The 13,941-nt window shown below is 39.4% G+C and overlaps 2 protein-coding genes across 6 annotated transcripts in view; one reads left to right on the top strand and one right to left on the bottom strand.

The window, feature by feature from the left end:
* The window catches only part of ANKS1B (ankyrin repeat and sterile alpha motif domain containing 1B), a 1,136,988-nt gene that overhangs the window by 294,397 nt on the left and 828,650 nt on the right, over positions 1-13,941 (top strand). The window lies entirely within an intron of this gene.
* On the bottom strand, positions 3,289-12,470 carry GARIN6 (golgi associated RAB2 interactor family member 6). Its single transcript, XM_068970378.1, is given in 3 exon segments — positions 3,289-3,521; positions 5,090-5,683; positions 12,275-12,470. Coding segments are annotated over 3 exon segments (1,023 nt in total).

The following is a 13,941-nucleotide window of genomic DNA, read 5'->3' as shown; positions in this document are numbered from 1 at the left end:
TGCAGAACCTTTTTAAAAAATGTATTTAATCTAACAAATCAAACAGAATTCTTTTACCAAATTTCTCTTCTAGTCTTCTTTTACTAATGTTCTCACTTGGTAATGGGTTCCCCTTTAACGTGTGTGTGTGTGTGTGTGTGTGTGTATGTATGCTTAGTCACTTCAGTCATGTCTGACTCTTCATGACACTATGTAGTGTAGCCCTCCAGTCTCCTCTGTCCATGGGATACTACAGGCAAGAATATTAGAGTGGGTTGCCATCCCCTCCTCCAGGGAACCTTCCTGACCCAGGGATTGACCAGCATCTCTTACATCTCCTGCATTGGCAGGAGGTTTCTTTACCACTAGCACCAAACCTCCCTGCCAATGCAGGAGACATAAGAGATTCCTGGGTGGGGAAGATGCCCTCAAGGAAGACATGGCAACCCACTCCAATATTCTTGCCTAGAGAATCCCATAGACAAAGGAGCCTGGAAGGCTAGAGTCAATGGGGTCAGAAAGATTCAGACATGACTAAAATGACTTAGCACATATATATACATATATAATTATAACAACATTTTTAATGTGATGATGTAAACTATAAAAATACTTATTATATATCACAATAAAATTAATGTGCGATGGTTTTCACACTGCTGCTGCTGCTAAGTCGCTTCAGTCGTGTCCGACTCTGTGCGACCCCAGAGACGGCAGCCCACCAGGCTCCCCTGTCCCTAGGATTCTCCAGGCAAGAACACTGGAGTGGGTTGCCATTTCCTTCTCCAGTGCATTAAAGTGAAAAGTGAAAATGAAGTCGCTCAGTCGTGTCTGACTCTTAGCGACCCCATGGACTGCAGCCTACCAGGCTCCTCCGTCCATGGGATTTTCCAGGCAAGAGTACTGGAGTCGGGTGCCATTGCCTTCTCCACTAGTATAGCTTAAAACATTTGATATGATGCTCAAAGCATCATATCAAATATAAGTTTTTCCTATAACTTGCAACAACTTTGAACTCAGGATTTTCTGGACATATGATTCTGTTATTGATGAAATTTTAAGGAAACTTTACTTAGAAGCCAGTTTTTTCAGATTTGAATTATTTTGGAGGCCATTAAAATCATTAAGCCATAAGCACTGTGCATATAGGGCCTCATGAAAAGTCACTACCTTACAGTTTGGCACAGGAGCCTTTGAAATGAGTGGAATTAGTATAGTGCTTAGCAGATTCCTTTATATTCAAATTTGCTGAATTAGAATAAATATAATTTATTCTTCTTAGCTGGATCTAGCAAAGAGGTATTGAATATCTTGTATTCAAAGTAGAGTGCTAAACTTCAGAAACATGAGGATTATGGAAATACAAACTTAACTGGGAGCTGGGTTACCTTTACATTCTGATTCTGGGCTTTAAAACTATATTATTTATCACTTTCAGATTCTCAGATTTTGTACTTGCAAAATTAGAACATTGCTGGATCTTAATTTCCAAAATCATTTAATGTCTAGTTTTTGTCTATATTTTGAATTGATTCTATATTCAAGTCTCATCTTTTTCCTGGTTTTTAGAAGGTATTTTCTTCTCTTACTGTGACTAGATTGTTGAAGTTTTTGTAAGAAGCAATTCCTTTCAAATTTGTGAGAATTGGTAATTCTGAATAACAGGATTAAAATGAAAATATATATAATATATTGGGCACTTTAGTATAATTTCAAAGCAGTTAAATAAAATTTAAGCTGGGCAAAGAATTAGAAAAGAAATCAAGAATGAAGGGACTGGGAATATGAAGCCCTTTCTGGAAAGTATAATTAAGCTCAAATTTGTTTTTCAACATTCTTGGCAATAATAATCACTACTATTTTGAAAATGGAAGTGAGAAGGGAGGAAGTAGAATTCAGAAGTGAGCAAGAACAAAGGTGGTGTTGAGGAAAGAGCCTCTAGCGCAGATAATCAACTATTAGATACGGCCCAAGAATGAACATGGGAGTTTCACTTTATAGCTCTTCCATTTGTGCTGTTGCAGTAGTACTTGGGAACCGTCTAAACAGGAGACAATCCAATAAAGGTGCTGGGAATAAAATATAAAACTGTATCTGGTGTTTGCTCAAATGGCAAATCCAAATCTGAAATATTTGATTGACTGATATGCTCACAAAAAGCTACAGTGAGATCAGGTATTGTCTGGCCATAGGAAACTGAAGTCATAAAAGAAAGTGTGGGGGAAGGGAAACGTTTGAATGAAGATGAAATAAGAACAGAGAAGAATTTGGTTACTTGAGTTCAGTGAACGCAATAAATACATCTGAACAAATAAAGAACAGTGCTGTTTAATAAGAACTGCAATCCCATATACCTTGGGCTTTTTGTGCTGTAGGCATCTTGCTAAGCTTTGTTGCTTTTGTGGATGTTGGAATGACTTATGTGCATCTTGTTTTTTCACTAATGAATTTCTATTCTTTCAAGACTCACCTAAAGACTCATCTGCTTTTTTGTCTAAACCTTCTCATCTGGAGTTAGGTATACTCTCACCCCAGTTCCCTGGCTTCCATGGCATTTCACTTCTGCCTCTGCCTGTTATTTACATCCTTGTCTCTCTCTTGGGCTTCCCAGGTGACTCGGTAGATAAGGAGTCTGCCTGTTCAGGAAACACAGGCAATGCGGGTTCTATCCCTGGGTTTGGAAGATTCCCTGGAGTAGGACATGGCAACCAACCCAAGGATTCTTGCCTGTGAAATCCCATGGAGAGAGGAGCCTGGCAGGCTATACTCCAGAGGGTTGCAAAGAGTCGGACACAACTGAATACGCACACACACTGATTACACAATGCCTACAGTGATGCCAGATATTTTACATGTAACTATCTAAAAGAAACAGGTAACCTACTGAAGGTCATAGTTAGCTGTTATGTTGCTTTCTAGGCCTCATTTATGTTGTGCTGCCTCCTATCAGTTGCTTCTGTCCTTTGTTATTTATTTTGTAAGTTTTAGAAATTTCTTTGGCTAATAAATGTAGATCATAGATAGATCGAAATTTTTGAGAGTAATCTTTAGCATTTTATTCTGTCACCTGTTCATTTAATCACAAATATCAAGTGAAGGGAAGGCTACAGATAGCTCAGAGCCTGATTATAAATTCCTATTTAGTTTCACTACTACGCTATCTTGTTAGTAGAGTGTATGTTATCTGAGCAGAGAGTATGTATGGAGTTGTATTGTGGTGGATGATTTATTGCTTTCCTCCACAGTCTCAGATGAACCACCTCTGCACCGTGTGCAGCTTTAAGGGCTTTGAGGCTCTTGCCTAAAGAGTTAATCCTGATGGGTGGAGACCCTCTGTTCACCACTCTGCTTACTCATGTAGCCTTCACTCTGTAAGGTTGAGATGAGGAGTCTGGATACTAAGCCTTTAACTGTTTTTGGAACAGGCTTACCAGTAGTCTCCACTCCTGCAATCCCCATACTCATGCTGCCCCATGGGGAGAGGCCAACAGCTCTTACTGATGGGCTGGAAGTACCCTCTGAGAACATGAGGACTTGAAGTCCTTGCTAACAACAATCATAAGACATGTTGAAATTAACCATAATGACCATGCTGACTGGGCTTCCTCCTGGATCTCTGAAGGTTGCTCCTGCTGGGCTGTTGTTTCTCTTCTGAGTCTGCAGACATGGTTACGGTCACATCCACAACACTAGTGGTGGTGCCTGTTGTTACAATTGCTCCTTGTATCAGGCTTTGTAGGCTCTGTAATTGCAGAAGTATGTGAACTTTTGAAGGCAGTGTAGTGGGAGGCATGTTAAATTCATTCTTCCCCAGCATAATCATACTGCTGCTGCTAAGTTGCTCAGTCATCTCCAACTCTGTTCGACCCCATAGACGCAGCCCGCCAGGCTCCCCCATCCCTGGGATTCTCCAGGCAAGAACACTGGGAGTAGGTTGCCATTTCCTTCTCCAATGCATGAAAGTGAAGACTGAAAGTGAAGTCGCTCAGTCTTGTCCCGACTCTTAGTGACCCCATGGACTACAACCCACCAGGCTCCTCCGCCCATGGGATTTTCCAGGCAAGAGTACTGGAGTGGAGTGCCATTGCCTTCTCCATAATCATACTAAGTGGCTCTAAACTCATCAAGGTTTATGTAAAGGCTCTGAATGCTCACTCGATCTTGATTTCTTCCATAGAAAAAGGTAGCATTTGCCTAGGGGAAGATAAGTAAAGGAAGTGATACCAGTAAAACTGCTTCCTTCTCTTTCTGTAGCTAAACAACAAGAGCTTATAGTAAGAATTTTGAGCTTTCAATTCTACTCTTCCATTTGAGGCAAGAAGTTCTCCTACAGTATCTCTACAATGACCACTCCAGTTTTGCTGGAACAGTTTGTTTCAGTGAGAATATTTATTAAAATACACTTTTGTTAGTATTTATCCTGGTCAGGCGATATGTGCTTTAATAATTTGATGTATGTGTGTGTGTGCTCAACCAGGTCTAACTCTTTGTGAACCCATGGACTGTAGCCCACCAGGCTCCTCTGGCCATGGAATTTTCCGGGCAAGAATATTGACAGGGGGTGGGGGGTTATCGTTTCCTGTTCCAGGAGATCTTCCCAACCCAGGGATTGAACCTGCATCTCTTGCATCTGCTGCATCGGCAGATGGATTCTTTAGCACTGTACCACCTGGGAAGCCCAGTGTTTTGATAGGTATTAACAAATTATGCACATCTCACTGTCACTGATTAATACAAAAATCAGTACATGGCAGTCTTGAGGAGACATACATTCTGAAAAATGTCTGCCTACCTGGGTTGGAGTATATGTTCAAGAATAGATTGGGTGGTCAGACTGCTGCAGGTGGCAATATGATATTGATTATGAAATTAACTCTTGCTGACAGCTAACAAATCTCTTCAATACAGCCTTGGGGAACTCTTTGGAGAAGTACTAGGAACCTCCTTAGGGTGCCATGGGCTCCAGATGAGGCTCATTTGGTCTTGAGTCCTTCCAAAAATTAGAGTATTTTCCAGATGAGCCTCTGTACCAGAGCCTCTGTACCAAAGCCTCTGCAGGACTTTTAGCTGTTCTCCCTAAGCACCCTGGCCCCATCTTTTTGAGACTTACCACTGGGCACTTCTTCTCTTTTCTTAAATCCAGTTATGTCCAGAATGTTCCTAGCTGGGGTGGCCCGGGTTCTGCTGTGAGCGTTTACTGATGGTCTCAGGATATAAATGAGTTTTTTCCACTGAATAAAAAGATCCCCTCTATCTGTAGGGGGACACAGCTGAAGGTAAAAAGAGCGGCCAGTGGCAAGCTTCAGGTGGAGCTGTCGTTTTTTACTGTTATGAATGGATATCTCTACAAACTTCAAGGGAAGCAGCCTGGTTAGCTCTAAGATTTGTGTAGGCTTTTTACCTCTCTTCTGAGCAGCAGGGCTGTGCCTGTTAGAGTCATCACAGATAGCAGCTGGTTGGGCCAGCAGCATGACATGAGGCAGTGTGAGGTGGGGGCTGGTATGAACGATGACCACAGTCACCATTCGGGCCTGGTTGTGCACATCAATCACTTCTCCTTTCCTGCTGACCTGTATAAAGTCACTCTCAAACACTGGTGCATATTGGAATATAGGGTACTCCCCCTTGTACAGTTGTCACTGCAGTTTCCCCATGGAGGTATTAAACATACTCATGGCAAGACTGCTTTTGGCTGAGTAGTATGCTAATGTATATTGGCTGCTCTTCACTAACTTTTATCAAGATAGTTCCTAGAGCCTTCCCCAAGCCTTCCTTACCACACCTTGTAGAGCGTCCTGTTTCCCTGGTCTCTCCAGCAGTTGGGCTAACAGTGGTCTCCTGCAGACTTTGCCTCTGAGTGACTGAGGGCAAGGTGTGGGAGCTGATTACTGACTACTCAGTGCTAGAGACAGTTTCTTCTGGACCTGACTGTGCCCTGCCTAGAGCAGGAAGATATCAGGGCATGCAGAAGCCAGGCTTCCAGTAGATGTCAGGGTGTGCAGATATAAAGGCATGCAGTTAACAGCGTCCCAGTATGTCAGAGTGCACAGATGTTAAGATGCACAGATATTGGTATTCAATCATAATCCCATTGCATCTCTCCTCCAGAAACTGTACCTTTCAACTAAGCCTAAACTACCTTGAGAGACCTCTCTTATCCTCTCCTGCCCATTGTGACCTTGGCTTATTACACAGACCTTTGTCTATGTCATGTAACAGTCCCATCCTCAGAGCAGGGTAACTGTCCTCTCTACTTGACCCATCCTCCTCACCAGGCCACACTGCCACAGCTCAGAAGACCACTCCCTCCTCCCCGGGCCCATCTAAGGATCTTAATACTGAAAAATTGCTTTCAAAAGGGTTGGGCAAACTTTCTGTTAGGTGTGAGTTTAAAATATGCATACTCTCTTAACCAGCACTTCTAACTGCTGACAATTAGAATTAATTGTAGGCAATTTACCTTAAAGACAGTTGAACAAGTTGGTAAACAAGACGGATGTATAGAATGTTTATCAAGGTTTATTGTAGCAAAAATAATCATAAACAAGATTAATATCTTATACTAAGGATTTGGTTAAATAGATATGGAGCATTCTGTGAAAGAACACTCTGAAGTCATAAAAATGATTATGTAGTTCCTTACTTATTGAAATGAAAAGATATACCTGATAATATTCTTTTAGGAAAAAGAAAAAAGCAAACGTTTCAGACTAGGTTTATACCTGTGATCCAATTTATATAAAATCATACATATGTGTGTTTGGGTATGAAACTGCAATATATTTAAAGAAATGTTTAAAGTGCTTCTCCCTGGGTGGTGTAATTTTTATTTTCTTTATATTTCCTGTTTTCTCTTGGGATACTTATTTACTTCTATTAATGGGATGAATTAAGCTACTTTTATTAACAATATTTTTACAGCCACCAAAAATTTTATGTTTTGACCTACCCTCAAGTTGCTGAGATTTTCCCTAGACATCTGTACCCTACCTGTACCATGGAAAGAGCCTTGAACATCATATATATGCTCTAGTCTTTACTATCAAATTGGTTTATTAAAGAAGTAGTCAGAAAATTTGCTATTATTGGAATGACAATTTACATAACACACATACATACACATGTAAAGCCATCTTTTTTGAGCTTTTTATCTGTTCTGTAAGTAAAAATGAACACATTCTTTCCTTCATATCAAAGTATCTGGTTATTTCTGGAAATATGAATACTTTATTCTTTATTTATTGAAAGGCTTAGTCACATATCAATAGCAGTTCTTATTGGCCTATCCAAAATCTTTAATTTTAATTTCCACTTCATGTTTACATTTTCTATAATTACAAAAAAGAATAAGCCTAACATATATTTAGTAATCAAACTAACCTTTCAAATCTATCCAAGAGATTCTGGTATTTGTTGAAAGGAATAGGTAGCACTAGATACAGTATAATTTAATTTAGGAGCTTTTTTAATATAAATTTATTTATTTTAATTTGAGGCTAATTATAATATTGTGGTGGTTTTGCCATACATTGACAAATGTATGAATCTGCCACGGGTGTACTCGTGTTCCCCATCCTGAACCCCCCTCCCATCTCCCTTCCCATACCATGCCTCTGGGTCATCCCAGTGCACCAGCCCTGAGCACCCTGTCTCATGCATCGAACCTGGACTGGTGATTCATTTCACATATGATAATATACATGTTTCAATGCCATTCTCCCAAATCATCCCACCCTAGCCCTCTCCCACAGAGTCCAAAAGACTGTTCTATACATCTGTGTCTCTTTTTCTGTCTTGCGTACAGGGTTATCGTTACCATCTTTCTAAATTCCGTATATATGCATTAGTATACTGGATTGGTGTTTTTCTTTCTGACTTACTTCATTCTGTATAATAGGCTCCAGTTTCATCCACCTCATTAGAACTGATTCAAATGTATTCTTTTTAATGGCTGAGTAATACTCCATTGTGTATATGTACCACAGCTTTCTTATCTGTTCATCTGCTGATGGACATCTAGGTTGCTTCCATGTTCTGGCTATTATAAACAGTGCTGCGATGAACATTGGGGTACACATGTCTCTTTCAATTCTGGTTTCCTTGGTGTGTATGCCCAACAGTGGAATTGCTGGGTCATATGGCAGTTCTATTTCCAGTTTTTTAAGGAATCTCCACACTGTTCTCCATAGTGGCTGTACTAGTTTGCATTCCCACAAACAGTGTAAGAGGGTTCCCTTTTCTTCACACCCTCTCCAGCATTTATTACTTGCAGACTTTTGGATCACTGCCGTTCTGACTGGCATGAAATGTTACCTCACTGTGGTTTTGATTTACATTTCTCTAATAATGAGTGATGTTGAGCATCTTTTCATGTGTTTGTTAGCCATCTGTATGTCTTCTTTGGAGAAATGTCTGTTTAGTTCTTTGGCCCGTTTTTTGATTGGGTCATTGATTTTTCTGGAATTGAGCTGCAGGAGTTGCTTGTATATTTTTGAGATTAGTTGTTTGTCAGTTGCTTCATTTGCTATTATTTTCTCCCATTCAGAAGGCTCTTTTCACCTTGCTTATAGTTTCCTTTGTTGTGCAAAACTTTTAATTTTAATTAGTTCCCATTTGTTTATTTTTGCTTTTATTTCCAATATTTTGGAAGGTGGGTCATAGAGGATCCTGCTGTGGTTTATGTTGGAGAGTGTTTTGCCTATGTTCTGTTCTTATGCTTAAATCTTTAATCCATTTTGAGTTTATTTTTGTGTATCATGTTAGAAAGTGTTCCAGTTTCATTCTTTTACGAATGGTTGACTACTTTTCCCAGCACCACTTGTTAAAGAGATTGTCTTTAATCCATTGTATATTCTTGCCTCCTTTGTCAAAGATAAGGTGTCCATAGGTGCATGGATTTATCTCTGGGTTTTCTATTTTGTTCCATTGATCTATATTTCTGTCTTTGTGCCAGTACCATACTGTCTTGATGATTGTGACTTTGTAGTAGAGCCTGAAGTCAAACAGATTGACTCCTCCAGTTCCATTCTTCTTTCTCAAGATTGCAGATACACTGATATTCTTAAAAGCACTTTCATGCCATGCACATATGTTACAAGATTCTTATCTTAGGCTTCCATTAGACCACTGAGCTAATTGCCTTGTCTCGAGGGAAACCAGAAGCACTATTACTTATAGAGCCTAAAGACTTTCACAATTTTTTCCTAACCAGTCATCAGAACAGCAACAGTAGAACCTCTCTTATGTGGCCTGATAACTATCATGTGTAGCGTTCTGGCAAATATGTCTATTTTCATTGAGTCTGATGAATTTTTATCTGGAATTCCTCTAGATATTTAGAAAACTGTCTTAGGATTTGCTTCAATAGTTAAGAAGCTGAGATGGCTAAATAAGAAATCAACCTGAACCTGAGATTAACAAATTCTTGGAAGACTGACCTATGCAAACTTTGGTGTGGTTAATGTCAGAAAATGTTTTGCCTATGTTCTTTTCTAGGAGTTTTATGGTATCATGTCTTATATTTCAGTCTTTAAGCCATTTTGAGTTTTTTATTTTGTCCCAGGAAAGGAGGCATTTAATCTTTATTTTTTAACGTGGACATTCTGTACTTCTGGTCAATGCGCCTTTTTTTTTTTTTTTCTTTAATGATTAAAGCAATGTGCATTTGGCCACAAACAGGCTGTTTTAGTTAGCATAGAATTCAAGTTAAATCATGTACAAGCTAGAATGACTTCCCCATACCTCAATATGTAGAAGTTTCTTCTATTGATAATCATAAGCAATTAATTGAATTTCAATAATAAAGTATGCAGTAAAGCCTTAAAATAACATTAGGAATGCAAATGTCATTGTAGGACCTCTTTCTTTTTTTATATAAAAATTTAGTTGATTTACAATATTACATTATTGTCATATGTATAGCATAGTGATTCAATGTTTTTATAGATTATATTGAGTTTATTTTTGTATATGATATGAGTGTGTTCTAATTTTATTGAGTTACACATGGCTGTCCAACTTTCCCAGCACCACCTGTTGAAGAGACAGTCTTTTTCCCATTTTTATATTCTTGCCTCCTTTGTCGAAGATTAATTGACCATAGGTGTTTGGATTTATTCATGTGCTCTCTTTTCTGTTCCATTGATCCATATGCCTGTTTTTATACCAAAAGATACATATACTCTTATGTTCTAGCAGCACTATTCAGAATAGGCAAAACATGGAAACAACCTAAAATATCCATCGACAGATGAATGGACAAAGATGTCATATACATACACAATGGAATACTACTCAAACATTAAGAAGAACAAAATAATGCTATTTGCAGCAACATGGATGCAGTTAGAGATTATTATACTAGGTGAAGTAAGTCACACAGTGTGCCTGTGTCAGGTAATTGTGATATCACTTATATGTTGAATCTAAAATATAACACAAATGAACCCATCTACAAAACAGAAACAGACTCATAGACATAGAGAACAAACTTGTGGTTGCCAAGGTGGAGGGGGGAGGGAGTGGGATGGACTGGGGTTGGTAAATGCAAAACAATTACTTTGAGAATGGATAAAATAAGGTCCTAATGTATAGCACAGGCAACTATACTCAATATCCTAAATCATGCTGGAAAAGAATATAAAAAATAATGTAGATATGTATAAAACTGAGTCACTTTGCTATACAGCAAAGAATGGCATAACATTGTAAATAAACTATATTTCAATAAAAACTGTTTTAAATAATTTTTTGTGTAAATGCAGCAGCTCTTAGCTTTTTGTACAGTTAGACATTCTTATAGTAAATTTATGTTCCTTCTCCTCTCCATAAGAGATTGAGGTAAATTATCAGAATTTAACCTCCTGGGCCTTATATGGGGCTTCCCTGGTGGCTCAGAGGGTAAAGTATCTGCCTGCAATGGAGAAGACTGGAATTTAATCCCTGGGTCAGGAACATCCTGTGTTTGTCATCCCTGAAATTGAGATGATCCTTTAGGTATCTTTCAACTCCAGAATAGTTATGCTTTTGTGATAGGAGTTTAACTTTCCCTCCTGTAATAAAATTACTACATACTTTGGGAATATTTCAAACAATAATAATGACTTAAGGAATTACTCAGATATTAACAGCTCTGGGAATTTGTGATACAACCATAATCTTATTCTTCTGCTAAATTTCCTCTTGCCAAAACTTTTAAAAGAACTAATATTTGAAATATGGAAATGACAAAGCTGTTAGTTCAGTAAGGTGAGCATTCAGTGGGAGCAGTGCTTTGTTGTTCAGTTGCCAAGTTTGTGTCTAACTCTTTGCAACCCCATGGACTGCAGAATGCCAGCCTCCCCATCCATCACTATCTCCCAGAGTTTGCTGATTCATGTCTATTGAGTCGGTGATGCCATCCAACCATCTCAACCTCTCCTACCACCTTCTCTTCCTGCCCTCAGTTCTTCCCAGCATCAGAGTCTTTTCCAATGAGTGTACTCTATACATCACGTGGCCAAAGTTTTGGAGCTTCAGTTCAGCATCAATCCTTACAGTGAATATTCAGGGTTGATTTCATTTAGGACTGACTGGTTTGATCTCCTTGCAGCACAAGGGACTGTCAAGAGTCTTCTCCAACACCACAGTTCAAAAGCTTCAATTCCTCAGCGCTCAGCCTTCTTTATGGTCCAGATTTCACATTCATATACGACTACTGGGAAAACCATAGCTTTGACTAGACGGACCGTTGTTGGCAAAGTAATGTCTCTGCTTTTTAATACACTGTCTAGGTTTGTCATAGCTCTTCTTCCAAGTAGCAAGGTTCTTTTAATTTCATGGCTGCAGTCAATGTTCACAGTGATTTTGGAGCCCAAAAAAATAAAATTTGTCTCTGTTTCCACTTTTCTCCCTTCTATTTGCCATGAATTGATGGGACCAGATGTTATAGTCTTAGTTTTTGAATGTTGAGTTTCAAGCCAATTTCTTTTTACTTTTCTCTTTCACTCTCTACAAAAGGCTCTTTAGTTCTTCATTTTCTGCCATTAGAGTGGTATCATCTGCATATTTGAAGTTGTTGATATTTCTCCTGGCAATCTTGATTCCAGCTTATGATTCGTCCAGCCCAGCATTTCAAATGATGTACTCTGCATAGAGGGAGTTGGTGATGGACAGGGAGGCCTGGCATGCTGCGATTCATGGGGTTGCAAAGAGTCGGACACGAGTGAGTGACTGAACTGAACTGAACTCTGCATAGAAGTTAGATAAACAGGGTAACAATAAACAGGCTTGTTATTCTCCTTTCCCAATTTTGAACCAGTCTGTTGTTCCATGTCCAGTTCTATCTGTTGCTTCTTGCCTACAGACAGGTTTCTCAGGAGACAAATAAGGTGATCTGGTGTTTCCATATCTTTAAGAATTTTCCGCAGTTTGTTGTGATCCACCCAGTCAAAGGCTTTAACATAGTCAATGAGGCAGTAGATGTTTTTCTGGAACTCCTTTGCTTTCTGCATGATCCAACAAACGTTGGCAGTTTGATCTCTGGTTCCTCTGCCTTTTCTAAACCCAGCTTCTGCATATGAAGTTCTTGGTTCACATATTGCTGAAGCCTAGCCTGAAGAATTTTGAGCATGACCTTGCTAGCATGTGAAGTGAATGCAGTTGTATGGTGCTTAGTTGCTCAGTTGTGTCTGACTCTTTGTGACCCCATGGACTGTAGCCCACCAGGTTCCTCTGTCCATGGGATTTCTCTGGGCAAGAATATTGGAGTGTGTTGCCATGCCTGCCCCTCCAGGGGATCTTCCCAACCCAGGGATTGAACCCAGGTCTTCCAGATTGCAGGTAGATTATTTACCATCTGAGCCATCAGGGAAGCTCAAGAATACTGGAATGGGTAGCCTTTCCCTTCTCCAGTGGTACTCCCTGACACAGGGATTGAACCAGGATCTCCTGCATTGCAGGTGGGTTCTTTACTAGCTGAGCTACCAGGGAATTTCAGAGCTACCAGGGAATTTCAGTTGTACAGTAGTTGGAACATTCTTTGGCATTGCCCTTCTTTGGGATTGGAATGAAAACTGACCTTTTCCAGTCCTGTGGCCACTGCTGAGGGTTCCAAATTTGCTGATGTATTGAGTGCAGCACTCAATATGTCATCTTTTAGGATTTTAAATAGCACAACTCAAATTCCATCATCTCCACAAGTTTTGTTTGTAGTAATTCTTCTGAAGGCCCACTTGACTTTACTCTCCAGGATGTCTCGCTGTAGGTAGGTGACCACAGTATCATGTTATTTGGGTCACTAAGACTTTTTTGTAAAGTTCTGTGTATTCTTGTCACCTTTTCTTAATCTTCTCTGCTTCTGTTAGGTCCTTACCACTTCTATCCTTTATCACGCTCATCTTTGCATGACAAAGATGGGTATCTCCAATTTTATTGAAGACATTTCAGGTCTTTCCCATTGTATTGTGTTCCTCTATTTCTTTGCATTGTTCATTTAGGAAGTCTTTCTTATCTTTCCATGCTTTACTCTCGAACTCTGCAGTCAGTTGGATATATCTTTTCCTTTCTTCCTTCCCTTTGCATTTCTTTCCTCAGCTTTTTATAAAGCCTCCTCAGACAACCACTTTGCCTTCCATTTCTTTTTCTTTGGCATGGTTTTGGTCACAAAATATGGTTAAACATTTGAAACAGAATTTGGTTAATAATGAATATGGCTGTAGTAGACAGATTAAGTCCCTTCTCCATATTCTAACCTTTACAACCTATATTTATGTGATGACCTTATATGGCAAAAGGACTTGCAGATGTGATTAAGTTAAAGATCCTGAGGTGGAGAGATACCCTGGATTATCCATGTGGACCCAATGTACTCACAAAAGTCCTTATAAGAAAAAGAATGGAGGGTTAGAGTCAGAGAAAGATATGTGATATGTGATGGTGGATGATGCCAACCTTATGGTAGAAAGTGAAGAAGAACTAAAGAGC

Source organism: Capricornis sumatraensis, chromosome 4 (assembly GCF_032405125.1).
Source record: "Capricornis sumatraensis isolate serow.1 chromosome 4, serow.2, whole genome shotgun sequence".
NCBI classification, from domain to species: Eukaryota; Metazoa; Chordata; class Mammalia; order Artiodactyla; family Bovidae; genus Capricornis; species Capricornis sumatraensis.
This window is presented reverse-complemented; position numbering and strand designations above follow the sequence as displayed.